This window comes from Bombus pascuorum, chromosome 8, assembly GCF_905332965.1.
Source record: "Bombus pascuorum chromosome 8, iyBomPasc1.1, whole genome shotgun sequence".
Classification (NCBI taxonomy): domain Eukaryota; kingdom Metazoa; phylum Arthropoda; class Insecta; order Hymenoptera; family Apidae; genus Bombus; species Bombus pascuorum.
Window position 1 is genome coordinate 13,251,982 of NC_083495.1, and position 14,604 is coordinate 13,266,585.

Below are 14,604 nucleotides of genomic sequence, written 5' to 3' on the forward strand. Positions count from 1 at the left end.
TAGAAAAGGGGAGCGTGTTACTCACCGAGAGCGCAGAACAGGACCAGTATCCAATGTATCGGCGCCTTCATCGCGTCGATCGTTTTCGAAACACTGGGGCAGGAGGATAAAAGCCTAGCGGCGACTCGCGTCCGAGGCGAAATAAAAAGACGAACGTACGTTTACAAGTTCTGTTTTCGATTTGCGTCAAGCGTACGCTCTCACCTATATTTAGGTAGCACAGCAATAATAGCACCGACCACGTTGAGGAAGGGGGAAACTGGAGAAAAAAGAAAAACGCGAGTAGAGGAACGCGACGTTCCGGTTGCGGGATTCAAATCGCTGACAGTCTGCAGGCCAATCAGCACGGTTTCCCTTCCTCTTCCGGTACCGAAGCAACCGTTCACAGAAATTCCTTCGAAAGCATTCGACACCTTTCGAGTCTGTCTCGTTCGAACGACGCGTTTCTTCGAACTACGCGACGATCTTCTTCGATCGAGAACGCTAGTTCGAAGTTTCGATTCTTATCTCGATTGCACTGATTAACAGATTACGGATATTAATGCGCTCACGTGGAAAATTTGACGAGGTAAACGTGTAGAGAACGCGCGTAATTGTGATGCGAGTCAGTGACTACTTTTCATGAGATAGCGTTCCATGTTTGATGTTATAAGAAGTTTTATGTTTTCAAACGCGTAATGAAAATTTATAAAAAGCAACGTAAATTAGAACGCAGTATGGATGGGGGATAAAGTTATTTTAATTGATTATGAAACTAAAGGCAGATGATACTTGTAAGGATGCCTGACTAAATTCAAATTTTCAAAACCTTGATTTGCACGCCAGAATGATTTTCAGTCAGACAAATGTAAAAGTATAGGAAATGTACAAAGTACTCGGTATTTGTCAGAGAAATTATCACACGGAGTATTCGTTATTTTTCATAAAAGTCAGAATTTGCATGGACATTCGTGATTCGTTAACAACAACGCGATGTACGTACTTAATTTTGAAAGAAGGCACACGGAATCCAAAGAAACGCTACACGTGGCGCGTTCGTTCACCAGCGACCGAGCAAATGCGATTAAAACTGTAACAGAATGGAACCAACCCTCTGATACCGGAGAACAACTCTGCCCCTCTTAGTTGAAAGGCGCGACACTTCGATTTGGCGGCTCGGAAATACGATTCATCGCGAACGTTTCACAAAATTATTTAAATTCGGCTTATTCCTCCCTTCCTCGAAATTCCTCTTTGATTTTTATTTGCGTTTATCAATTTCAACGCAAAAGTGAACTACTTTAACTGAACTGAGACACTTTTAAAATATACGTACGGTATATGACACGCTATATATTCATGAAAATCTTTTATGCTAAATATCGGAAAACTTTCACGAAACACTGCGGTAGATTTCAACTAAAGAAGACGGAATTGTGTGTTAAAAACGGTCCAACTCAAATGAACGTCGCCACGCACTTGGAATTGTCGAGTTGTTGTTTGCCCGCGAACCTCGAACAGCCAATCCCCCTCGTCACGAGGAAACTTCGCTGTGAGACACTTCGTTATCCCAGGACGCGTAGAGTAGACACGCTGCACTTGCTCGAGGAGCAAGATCCACGAGGTTTCAACGTTTCTACGGACGAGACATGTCTATGCACACGTCGGAGTTAATGTCTGGAGCGCTGTTTGAACGATGGAGAAACGAAAGGCAGGAGGGCGACTGGTTCACTCTCTAATCCTCTGTCCCGGTCGTCTCCTCCGTCCGCCTCCGCCTCTTCCTCCTCTGCCGCCTACTCCACTGACACCGACGTCGGTGTCGTCGTCGACGAACTCTTCCCCTTCTACGCGACCGCTCGTCGTCTTCGCGTGTCGTCGAGGATTCACGATATTTTTGTATCCTCGTCGGAAAGGCGATCAACCGGAGGTTGTACGCGGAGGCGGGAACGGAAACCGTGTGCGTGTCGAAGTGGCTGAAATACGAACGAGTCGAACCCCCTTGTTACCCTTTAGGGTAAATGCCGAGTCCGTTACGCTGCATCGATGACGACCTTTGAACTTTTTTTACGCTCGTCTTCTTTGAAGATTGCTTCGGGTTAGGCTGGTTCAGGTGCGGTGTAGAAGATTGCAACTATAGTGGAATTTGCAACGCGATACATGTGGCGGGTTTAGGACTTTGCGAGCAGGTTTTGTCTGTTTTATTGACGGCTTAGAGATTGTAATTTGCTAGAGTGTTTTACTTTAGGGTGAAATTTTGCAATTGATCATCGTTATAGATACGTTGCGAATTTTTACGCAAACTCATATTTTTAAGATTACTATTCGAGTAGAAATCTTTTTCAACGTCTAGATAGTACAATTTTCGATATTTTGTGTACTTTTGCACACTATGGTAACATCTCATACCGCTGTTAAACTGTTAAGCTGTTAAAATCTGGCGAAACCGTTAATACTGACCGCTACCGACAACAAATGATCGATTTGAATCAAGCTTTGCGTGAAAAACGACCAGAATATCAAAAAGGGCAACACAAAGTAATTTTGCTCCATGATAATGCACCATCGCGTGCAGCAAAACCGGTCAAGGAAACGATTGAAGCGTTCAGTTGGGAAATACTTTCGCACGCGGCTTACTCACCAGAATTGGCTCTGTCCGATTACTATTTATTTGCATCGATGGGACACGCACTTTCTGACCAGCACTTCACTTCTTACGAAAATGTACGAAAATGGCTCGATGACTGGTTTGCCTCAAAAGAGAGACAGTTTTTTTGGCGTGGCATCCACCAATTGCCAGACAGGTGGGAAAAATGTAAAAATTCCGGTTTCATATTTACATACCTGATACATTTCGAATTCTTTTAAATTAACAAGGAATATAAAATCAATTTAATCAACGAGATACGATAGTCGATACGATGAATAGTAAGTAAAATGAAATTTACAGCGTATAGACATGTTAAATATTTTATCCATTCTACTTTTTAAGAAGAGAGTTGTAAAGATTTGTTTAGCTATTTCTTCTTTCCTCGTCGTCATATTGCAAAGTTGCGAAAAAATTGAGCTACTTGTAGAGTCGTGTTGAACAATTTTCTTAAACTTTTTGATATGTAAATTATATTCTATATGTTTTTCACAACAACGTTGCAATTATGTAAATCCTATGTATTACTTCACTACGTATTATGTCGGTCTTTAATAGATTAATTTGCATTCCAGCTAATGGATGTATTTCGCTTAAGCACCATCGAATTGAATTTGCTATGTTAGTGTACGTATCGTTCTCATTATTACTTCGATAATTATGCTGAAATAAAATAAGGCTCTTGATGAATTTTTAGTAAGCATAGAAATGAAATTTATATAAAATACACGAGTATTTACCTAATTTTAAAATATTTACCAAACGTTAATAAATATTTGAAAATATAACATAGCTTCTAGCAATGTGTCCAATTTATGGCAACCTAATGTCGTACAGGAATTTCGAATCGACTAACAATTAACCGAGCAACGTGTTTCGTACACGGGTCATTTCTGATTGGTTATTAACAGTAGCCGGCGGCATGACCATTAGGAGGATTCAGTCGGCCATCAAAGGGATTTGTTACTTCGATGTCGATGGACATTCTCCATCCCCTATGGACCTAATTAGCACATGAAGCAGCTGCGCCTGATTTGCATTATTGAACAATAATTCTACTTACCATCGAAATTCCCGATAGCTATTCCCTGATATATGCAGCTTATGTACAATGTGTAATCATCCGACCTTGTCTCACGTTAGATTCTTTCGCCTGTATACATTTTGTTAGATAATTCATTTTTCTCGTTTGCACCTGTTTCGTGACGTTAGTTAGGAATTTCGTACAAAAGAATGCACGTTGTCTTATTGATTGATTTTTTAAAGAAGTTCGAGGAATGTGATATATTTCATACGAGAATTAAAAAGAAAAAGACACAGGTAACATAAAGAGGGTCATAATTTCGATAGATACGTACAAGAATCTAATTTTGCCATATTTGTTAAAAAATCTGAATGCAGAGATCTCGAGAATGAAGGTAAATTGAAGCGAGAAGTTTAAAAAGATGTGGAAAGGCAAGGGAACGATTATGAATGAAATATAGATTAAAGTATTATCATCATTTATTTATTTCATTGATCATGACAAAGTAATAATCACATAAAGCTGTTAAAAGTAAAACCCCCGTATTATCACTAAATCGTGTACTGTATTTACAAGTATAATTATAGTTCGCGTCGAATGCTGGCGCGCGACGCGCTCATCGTTTTACATTTTATTCTATTATTCTTTTTCCTCTCGTTCACCCGTTCTCCTCTCTCCGTTCTTCGACCAACGATAAATATATAATATATATAATTTGTTTTCTTTTACACCATTTTATTTTTCCTCTTACCGGCGTCTGTCTGTTGTCGCTCTGCTTACAAAAATTAGGTAAGTAAAGCTAAAAAACTGTTTTCTATCTTTTCTTCTCTATCTTTCTCTCTCTCTCTCGATTCTTTGACAAAAGCGCACGTAGAAATTGTCGCTCATTTTAATCTCATTTTTTTTTCCTTCACTCTCTTTACTCACACCATAATCGCTTTCATACAATCTCTCTCTCTCTCTCTCTCGCTCTGTTTCTTTTTTTTTTCTAACCCCTTTTTTTTCTCTGGCGTAAGAAACGATATTATTGGTACCCGAAACCCCGTTTAATGAAAATCCTTCAAATAAAATACTCTAGTTAACAATAAATTATTAAATATCTATTCACAAATATATGTATAGGCTAATTATCGTTTATTACTATCTTCATCACCGTCGAATCTATCCTCGTCCATCGTCGTCGCTCTGTTAGATCAGCGACAATCTTTTCGTTACTATTATAAATAACAATTTGTTTTTTTTTTTTCTTTACACAGGACAACGACCTAACGGTTTCCCTCTGTCGTTTTATTTCTTTGCTCGTGTAAGTATATAATATCAGCAGCAAAATAGAATTGTTTTGTTCGATCGATTTGTTCCTACGGAAAGGGAGGAAAACGAAGATCGCTTGCTCGTCCAATTCCGAGTGAGCTGGTTCCACGCGTTAGAAGACACTGAAGATTTCTCGGTCTGTCCGTTGTTACCACGTCGTCGAAACGATTCTTCCTTGACAAATGAAATTTCGATGGTATTCGTTGTTCCTTCCTACATTGTCATAAATAATAACGACGAATATATTCAAAGTAACACGATTCTTTAATAATTATATACATTTAAATTCGTAATAAATAATTACAAGTGTCTATTTCGGATTAAAATCGCAAACATCTTCTAAAAATATCTCTTTCTTCGTATTCGGATTGAACGAAGCTTCCCAACGAAAGCTTCCATTTCAAAACGAAACGAAGAATCGACGAACAAATTATTTTGAACAGATCGCTTCAAAATACGTCAGTAACAATGAACGTCCATGAACGAATGACAATCGTAACTGTGTCAAGGATCAATGAATCTCTTAGAAACGCACAACGTACGAGAAATTGCAATCGAAACACCTGCTCGTTTCTTTTGTTTCTTTGTCAATTCTCGCACTTACGCATTTCGCTTTCATCTTGTACGAGAAACATACGCATGTACTTCCGTATAGTTGAGTGTATACATTCTATGGTGTCTTGCTTCTGTTCCAAGGATGAACGCTCGAAACAATGAATTTCCGAGCGGCCATCCGAGCCCGAGGAACGAAAAAGGCAAGAGGCGTAAAGTATCATTATGTTATAATATATTAAGTAACTTTCTGGCCGTCTTAGTCATCGACTCGCTTGATTGTTTGGAAAGCGGATGCGGGAAATTCCTCGAGATCGGTCCTCGATCAAGGACACGTGTTTCTTCGATATTTCCCGTCCCTTCTGCTGCGTTTAATTGCGAAAAACGACAGTCGATACTTGGGAGAAAAGATTTGTTGATTCGATCGTTTGATATCCCACTCTTTTGTTACGCTCTTTCTTTTCTTGTTATAAAAATACGTTCTATAGTTTCCTTTTCGACAATCGTTTTGTTAAACCGTATAAGAATATTCGCGTGATTCCTGAAAGAAGAGGACGAAAATCGCTCATAGAACGTCGGCGGTTTGAGTCAGGCAGTGTTTTAAACTTCGAAGATCTTCGTACATCGAGTTACAGAAGAGCTTCAAACATTAACATAAGCGATGGTATAAATCTTCTTCGTCAGGAATCGATGATTTTCATTTTTGGTTTTGCAATTTGAAATGTCGTTTCCTTAATTCGTATCTGTCTCAAATTCTCGAAATACGATGTTTCGTTATGCGTTATCAATTAATCTTTGAGAAACAATTGTTCAAAATTTGATCATCCTAAAAAGCTACCTGTTAAAGGTCCACCTATTAATCTTTATGAAATACTACGACAGTCTAGGCCTTTGTACTTTCGAAGTATTCGGTTAATTTAGAAACCTACAAAAATTACGAAAACCAAGGGATTTTTCTAAAAAGATATTACGCAAATCTATTTCTTATACCTTTAAATAACCAACATACTTTAATTCTTATTGTCGCCGATTAAAATCTCCGAAACTTATAAATCTATAAAAAATGACGAAAAGGAACAAAACTAATTTTTACATTTCGTCAAGTTATCTTTATCTTTCCAAGAACGCTGCTCGTTATTCGTAATGAAACGCTTCGCAACATGGGAACGCATCCGATTCGAACTCGAAACGCGTCTTGACAACTTGAATTTACAATATCTCTCACGTACCTCCACTCTCAAGCACACATATCCTCTCTCTCTCTCTCTCTCTCTCTCTCTCTCTTTTCTTGCGCACGTTCGTTGCAAAGCCTATACAATTACACATCCAGTAACCTCTATATAACTCTGTTTCTACGCCTCGTACCTCCTATAGAATATGACTTTCTTTTTTTACTTTTCTCCTTTGAAATCTTTTCATCTATATACACGCTAGTTTATCGGCTGCTACATCGTTTACTAAACTACCACGCGCGATTGATTTCGCGCGTCGCTTTTACGCTTTTCCCCTTTCGTTGAAAATCGCGTGCGACTCATCCTTCTGTCGATCGTTTAACCCTCTGACAACGAAGGCTGAATCAATTCCGTCTCACGTACGTGTTTCAAGTTTGTCTCTTTCTAAATTACGATTACGCGAAGCTGCCATAAGTTAGCTTGACCAATTCCAGTTTTTCCGAATTTCTTTTTTATTCTACAACGCGGAAGCGTACGGTAGCAGTTCGATTTTTAGGAAAAGAACAGGAGATTCCCGTAAGTTTATTTATCGCAATGAAGCGACACGACTGATAGGGAATTTTAAGATAAAAATAAAAAGAACAGCGTTTGGCATATCAATTTTTTCTAATTTGCAATTTACAGAGACTGCCATTCTGCCATTTGAAACCTAGAAAAGCTCAAACTATGTCATTCTCTTCGATCGATTTGAGATATTTAATTATGGTATCGCTACAGCCTGCATAACGTAACTTTACTCGCAAGGTAAGAAACACAGGTAAAAATTTCAACGTATCTTGAAAAATGAAAAAATGCTACGTGGGATATTTTGACTAAAAGCGACAGTATTGTCCTAAATTTTTTAAGGTTCTACGGTTTTACTTTTTGAGTAAATTCGATTGTCATAGACGAGTGGAGAAGCTACATCTATCGAAGTTCCAATAGAATAAAATATTCGACAATCGCGTCGACAATGATCCAGTCTTCTCTGCATAGGGTCAATGATGGATACGACGTAGGAATTTGGCTCGCGATTTTTGATTTGTTCAACACACACAAGGAAAAAATATGAGTCTCGTGAGGTTACGCTTGCACCGGAAACTACTGATCAGGGGCTGCACGTTGATTCCGGCAGCTCGATGGCCGAAAGCCTTCCACGAGACGAACATTCGATGGATGATGCTGTCGAACGCGAGAATCGATGCAACGGTGATCGCTAGACTGCGGATGTTTACGTGTTTCGGGGAAATTTAATGGTGCAAAAATGCATGCAATGCGGAAAAATATAAAAGATATAGCTCGAATTTTTATTTCGATCCTGCAATTCGAAGAACGAGTGCCACATTTGTTTCTCAATCGCGTTTAATATACAGTAGCAACGTAGAAGCTTTCGATTCTCGATTAGAGATAATATTAAGTGGGTGAATCAAATATTGTCTTTCGTTTCTTTGCGTTCATAAAAATACGAATCTGTGTAAACATCTCCAGTCCAGTGGTTTTGAATTTTTCTATTGTGCAAAGTTGAGAAGATGGCCATGCAAAGGGCGCAAGAGCGAAAGATGGTGATCGTGTCCTATATCGTGATAATTGACGATTCGATCACGATTTCTTATCGTTAAAAAATCTCTCGTTTGGACAAATATGAAAGAATCGTTGCTAATGCTCGTCTTTCATGTTTGAATTTTACATCGAAGATTTTTTTGAGAACGGTAAAAGATTCCTGCTGGTTTATCGAGAAGAAAGTAAGATCGAATCTTTTGCCAGCCAATTTCTCATCTTCGCATAATTATTAATAATAATTATATTTCGTTGTCCGAAGGGCAACCCTCTAGTTGATGTTCATCGTGATGAAGATTGTACTGGGGGATGGTTTTTGATTTTTTCAGGCAATATAACTTGTCGAAGAAACGAAAATTGATTCTTTCGTTAAATGGATGGATGATTTAAATTTCGTATTTTGAAGATTGCTCTTTTTCTAATTTCTTTGATGGATAATTGACTTTTTCGAGAACCATTCGTTGGATCGATGAAAGAATTCATATCGAACATATATTTCCCTACTAAGATAGAAGTAGAACGTTAAGATAAATTTTAAGATCAATAGCGTTAAAATATTTAGTTATTTGTTAAAATAATCTATCAGTGCTTTGTCAATATTCTAAATGTGTTTTATGATAAATTTACTAATTCTTAGAATTTTCCGTATTTTATGGAAATAATTTGCAACACTTGAGAAATTTTTCCTAAAGAATCTTGGCGATGGTAAAAATATAAAAAGATATCAAACGTATAAATATGTAAAATACGTGAAATAAATCAAGCCCGTTCTTCCATCGATACCATTGTAATTCGCACAAGTAGCCGACGCTTTTGCTCTTGTGCTTCACATCGCCGTTAAACACGCTCGAAAATCGTAAAATCTTTCCTTACGTTTCCTCGTACGCTTATTCCTTTTCCATATTACGCCCATAAAGATTCAAACTACGAATTCCATAGAAAAGTTTCGGCTGAAACTTCTTTGAAATTTTCTCCAGCCAGTTACATGGAAGCACTTGGCGATTCGCCTTAAAATTCAGCCGAACGCGACGCAGAAACAAAAGGATATGTAAGGAACTTTTAAACGTAACCCATTTATGCTCCAGCTTCTGTAAACTCTGCACTCGTATTTCTAAGGAGATTTCCAAATTTCAATAACTGCGTTATTTCAAGCAATGAAACTCCGGTATTCCAATAAAATATTCTTTCTAAGCATAAATGGATTCACACGGTATAAAATGCAAAAATACTAATGTCGTCTTTTGATTTTATTTCATGTTTTCACGAATTATGACAACAGTTTGTTTAAAGAGAAACGAGAGTTACCCTTCGTTCGTAATTAAATATATTAAAATTTCTAAACAAAGACAGACATCGACTTATTAACAATTCCGTGAACTTTGATTTCTATAAAACACGCGCGTAGCCGGTTAAAATTTAAAACGAAATCGTCGCATCAAATACGTAGCGCGACTGGATCGAACGAATTTCCATCGGCGCTTTCTGCCACCGAGACGATCGAGGCGCAGTGTGTCATTTATTCAAAAAGTAGAAAAAGATAGAAAAAGCCGCGAAGAAGAAGGTCTCGTGTCGGTGAAGTCTGAAAAGTGGCGAGATCGATCAGCGATCGATATAATTGTTAATTAAAACAAGAATAACTTATAGATCCACTGATCGATCTTCTTGGAGGACTGGTGTCTTTTTCTTTCTTTTTTTTTTTTTTTTTTTCATACGTTCTTAACGTAGTTATACGAAATTTGAAATAATTACTTATTTCGATCTAAATGCTTTCCCATAAAATACGAATTCCCAAACCGATTACATCGACTAATTAATTAGCAAATAATCATTTTCGTTATTTGTCAGAGAATTTTATAATTTTTCGTTCTTTTTTTTCTTCTTTTTTTTTTAATTTTTACCTCTCGGACGTTAGAGTGCCACGTTTTCAAAAAAGCTCGAACAGAAGGAAGAAGGAAAAGAGAAACACCGATTGAACAGTTTCGCTATAATCACCAAGAGATCCGACTGGAACGTTCGGTATTTGGATCTTCCTTGAAATAGGTTCGGCTGCCTAGACCATTTTTATGTCGCAGGCGAAAAAAGAAAATGGGCCAAGCATTCAGGCAAACGATTAAATTTTCATTCTAGTTTCTGCCTCTCTCACACGCATACACGCATTCTTTCTCTATTTCAAATTGTCTCTTTCGCTCGAGCATACGTTTCTCTTGTTCTCTCGTCTCTTTCTTCTTTCACTCCCTCTTTTTCACGCGATCTATTATATAGTTTTGTTCACACATTCTTTCTTTTTTCGCTATTTACAAACGTACTCTGTGTGTATGTGTGTGTATGTGTGTGTCTCCGTGTAATTCTTCATCTGTATAGTTTGTCGCTTAAATAACGTTCGTTATCATCTTCTCCACGTTCTCCCTGTCCCCTATTATATCTCGTTTTACCTAAAATAATTATTTTTAATTGTATTCACCGCGGCGACACGTGGCTTTTGCGAGCTGAGTATCCACGTCGTCGTTCCGCCTCTCCAGTCTCTCTCCATTTTCCTATTTTTTTCACTGTTCATCGATCTGTCTATAATTTTTCACAGGTAATAACGCGTTTGTTAATTTGTTCCTTTTTCCCTTTCTTTTCTCTTTTCCTTTTCTTTTTTTTCGTTTTCTTTCTTTTTTTACCTTCTAAATCCAGAAACTTGTTCACTGTTCTATTTTTCCTTGTATTTTCTTATCGCGTACACCGTTGAATTTTTGCTTTGCTTTTTCTTCTATTTCTTGTTTCTTGTAGTTCCGAGTTATTCCCTCTTCTTGTTCGTCTCTCACGTTGTTGCTCTCCCTTCCTGGTACACAGCGGACGACTTCCGATTGTTTCGAGCTGTTAGAACGGTCTTGCTGTGTCGTCGGTGTGTCGTTTTCTTCCAGGTGTGAGAGTTTCCTTTGAATTATAAAGAGGGAGACGCCCGGTACAGGGGGTTGCCCCTGATGGGAAGCACGTGAGCCTCGGAGTTGAACACCCAGTCGTTCAGATTTATGAGATCGTCGTCGCTGAACAGCAGGTAGAGGTACTGAAATAGACAAGAACGGTAGACTTAACGATTATATCCTGCTGGCTTGTGCATGTATTTATTATTAGCTATTACCAAGTATTGCACTGCAGATTTTTATATTTAATATTTATGCATAATTGAGAGTTTAGAAAGTTTGCATGTTAGGTATATTCGCGAAAAATCTGTATGTATGAAAAATGTAAAAAAGTACAGAATGCATATAACGTGGGAAAGTATACGAAGTATCCAAAGTGAAGTACACGTTATAACATTTAGTGGGCGAAATGAATCTCTGTTTAACTTCCATTTACCTGTGTTCATAGAAACGTAAATTTGTATAAAAATCCGTAGTCTAATTATATCGTTTTGTACGTAATGCGGCGCGCTAATTATCTAAAAGTTAACCGTTAGACTTTCAGTAATAACTAGATGCAACTGTTGAATTTTTGTTCTCGCGTGTTCGAATAAGAAGGTTCGGAAAGATAAGCAAAGCAAGATAGCATTGGTTAAATATATCTTCGATAAAAGGAAAGGAATAGCCATATTTTAGCAGCGTTAATTAATTTAACTTTAATTTAAAATAAATTAATATTACTGCGTTAATTTGCTTTTAGATTTTTAATTTGACCATTCTCTTTGATACGATCATTAAAAGAATCAAGTTATTAATTTAGTATTTGATAATTAATCAGCTATTATATGTTTATAAATGCTGGTATATTTTTTCTATTATTATATCTTAAGCTTGTATTATATGTAATTTCATATAATTTAATAGTACATGTAAAACACTAATGAACGATTAAAAGATATTGGAATCGTAATCATTGAGACTTTAATAGCACTCACTCGGATGCTCTTTCTCGAGACGTAATCGAGGAGTATCGTTTATTGCAGATATTAATTCTATTTCTCTGTCTAGCCTCTAACATTCCCTCCACGTACAAAATAAAACTAGTACGCGTCTGAAATAATTTATCATTGACTTCGTTAATGTAATTTACAATTCATAGTTAGAAAACTGTATAGTAAAGTAATAACGACTTTACTCGTTTTCCAGAAATAGTCTTTACACACCAGTGTCAGTTAGTTAAAATGTTAATGATAATTTCAGATTTCTATTCACCTACGCTCCATGGTTATAATTTACAATTATAAAGTATTTAAAACGCGTCGCTTTGAAATAACAACCAGCTAATGAGATTTTTCCGAGAGTCTCGAGAAATTTGAAGTAGCAATCAAGCAAACTGTTAACAAGTCGATTAACTTCTTAGCGTAGTCGTCGTTCTAACCGATAATTGCCAGACCCAGGTCCCTTGCTCTTGCCTCTGATCGTTTAATTTTTGTGCAACGGTTGCAATGCTCGTGTGAAAATTCTCGCGTTTCACTCCCTTTAACCGGAAGTTAACGACGCGGCCACGCTACGCCCCGGATAATGCAATTTTAAACGCGTTGCGAACGCTCGAAAAATGTTTCATCGGCCATGCGGTTCTCGGCAGAAGATTAAATGAAAATTTGTGAACGCGACGTAAACGGCGTAACGACCAAGAAAACGTTCGTTAACGTTTAGGAAAATGGGAACAGATTGTGAGATATCGTGGCGATAGCAACGTTAACGACGTTTAGTTGGCGTTCTTAGCAGGTTTAAACTGCGAAGTGGAAAATAAATGTGTCATATTGAGTGGCAGAAACGACGATTGTTATTATTATTTCTCTTTTTATTTCTTATTACATATGTATTATTCCTCGATAATAATGTCGTAGATATTTAGTACCGGTCCTCTACTACCAGCAATTTGAACTGTTACTTTCAATTAATTAGCAATCTGTATTGCTATTAAATTGTACAATTTCCTATTGCAATAATTACATATAATTATGTAATAGGAGAAACAAATGTCTTCGAAATAATCGCGTAACAAGATACTTCTGTACAATTTTCCTTTTCCCACTTCTGATTAACACCATTGGATACACAGATCGTGCAACATTATAAATTAATCGTACAATACTCTTCTTCGTATAAAATTCCATAGAATGTCATTTCACGTGACACAATTTTTTTTTCATTTTACGTCACATCTTCTCCTAGCGCGATCTATAAACTGTAGATTCGATACCTATCGCGTTCTATTACGATCGTTGTTTATCTTTAAAATAAAGATTATCGTTCCAACGCGTTAACGTTCACTCAGTGTTCTTCACGACTAAAATATGGCTAGATAGACTAATTATAGAATAATTATATTATGAATATTTCTCAAATTCTGGAACGTATGCAAAAGGTTTGGCTAGAAATCAAAGGAATAGCGATAGAAATCATGGTACCTTGAGCGTCTCGGCGAAGAAGTAGCTCTGTTGCACGTCGTCCTGCGGAGGATCGACCAAGTAAACATTATGAAGTCCGGTGAAGCCTCCTGGAACGCGACAGTATTTCTCGAGCGCTTGAACAGCTTCCCAGCCCCACTCACGGTATTTCGGATCCTTTGTCAGCCGCCACATCACGAAGTACGATTCGAAGGTCTGAAAGAAAAATATTTTACCTCGGAATTTGGCGAACAGCCTGTGTTTGTCCTGACGAGTCACGCGAAAAAGAACGGATTGAATATTTCAGCTTTCATTACCGGCGGTGGAAACACCCGGAAACAAATGCTGAAATGTTTCTGTCTGCTTCGTTTGATCGTTTTTACGTCTGTCATCGAGTCATACTCGTCCACGTATTTTTTTCTCTTTTCGTTTAATGATAGACCCGCGGACAGAATGGATCGAACAGATGCTCGTTTTTGAAAGTATATTTTGTATTTTTGATAAAAATGGAAATCGTTCGGATGTTGATCTTGTTGTTTTAATTCCTCGAAGCTGTGTTTGAAGCTGGCGTTTATCAGATTTCAGACAAGGATAGGATAGAAATTTCGTTTCTAAAATTCATGGATGTATCGTTCGACTCTTTGATTTCCTAGTACTGCGAGAAACATATTGCGTGTGCAGAAAGTAACGCATTTAACGAAGAATTATTTTATAAAAAATTTGCCATTAACAGAAAATCAAACAAGAAATCCTTAAAGCCAATGCACAGCTTGTTGTGTCAAGTGTATAGTTGGAAAACAAATTACGAAAGGAACAAGATGTTTATCCAAATTGTATCATATAAGAATCAATGGTTGAAAAATCTGAACAGATTTAAAGAATTACGAAAACGACGAGAGGAGTATATTCAAATTAAATGCACAAAGAACATGAACATCTTCCACCGTTTAATTATTACATTTTAATGAGCATTCAACGAGTCAATAGA

At 37.3% G+C, this 14,604-nt stretch overlaps 2 protein-coding genes across 6 annotated transcripts in view; both read right to left on the minus strand.

Annotated features, from left to right (window-relative positions):
* Positions 1-1,882, minus strand: part of LOC132909612 (xaa-Pro aminopeptidase 1-like) — a 45,896-nt gene extending 44,014 nt beyond the window's left edge. The window contains exons 1-2 of one of the 3 annotated variants that reach the window (XM_060964532.1): positions 1,316-1,874; positions 26-259 (exon numbers count right to left, since the gene is read on the minus strand). In XM_060964532.1, coding sequence (XP_060820515.1) covers positions 26-71 — 46 coding nt within the window. In that variant the 5' untranslated portion in view covers positions 72-259; positions 1,316-1,874. Of the gene's footprint in view, positions 1-25 lie in introns of all 3 variants that reach the window. The other 2 variants (XM_060964530.1, XM_060964533.1) reach the window with 2 other exon arrangements.
* A 2,226-nt stretch (positions 1,883-4,108) lies between these two features.
* The window catches only part of LOC132909885 (mannosyl-oligosaccharide 1,2-alpha-mannosidase IA), a 689,092-nt gene continuing 678,596 nt past the window's right edge, over positions 4,109-14,604 (minus strand). For all 3 annotated transcript variants that reach the window (XM_060965078.1, XM_060965081.1, XM_060965080.1), the window contains 2 exons: positions 13,638-13,832; positions 4,109-11,327 (listed from right to left, as the gene is read on the minus strand). In XM_060965078.1, coding sequence (XP_060821061.1) covers positions 11,205-11,327; positions 13,638-13,832 — 318 coding nt within the window. In that variant the 3' untranslated portion in view covers positions 4,109-11,204. The remainder of the gene's footprint in view (positions 11,328-13,637; positions 13,833-14,604) is intronic.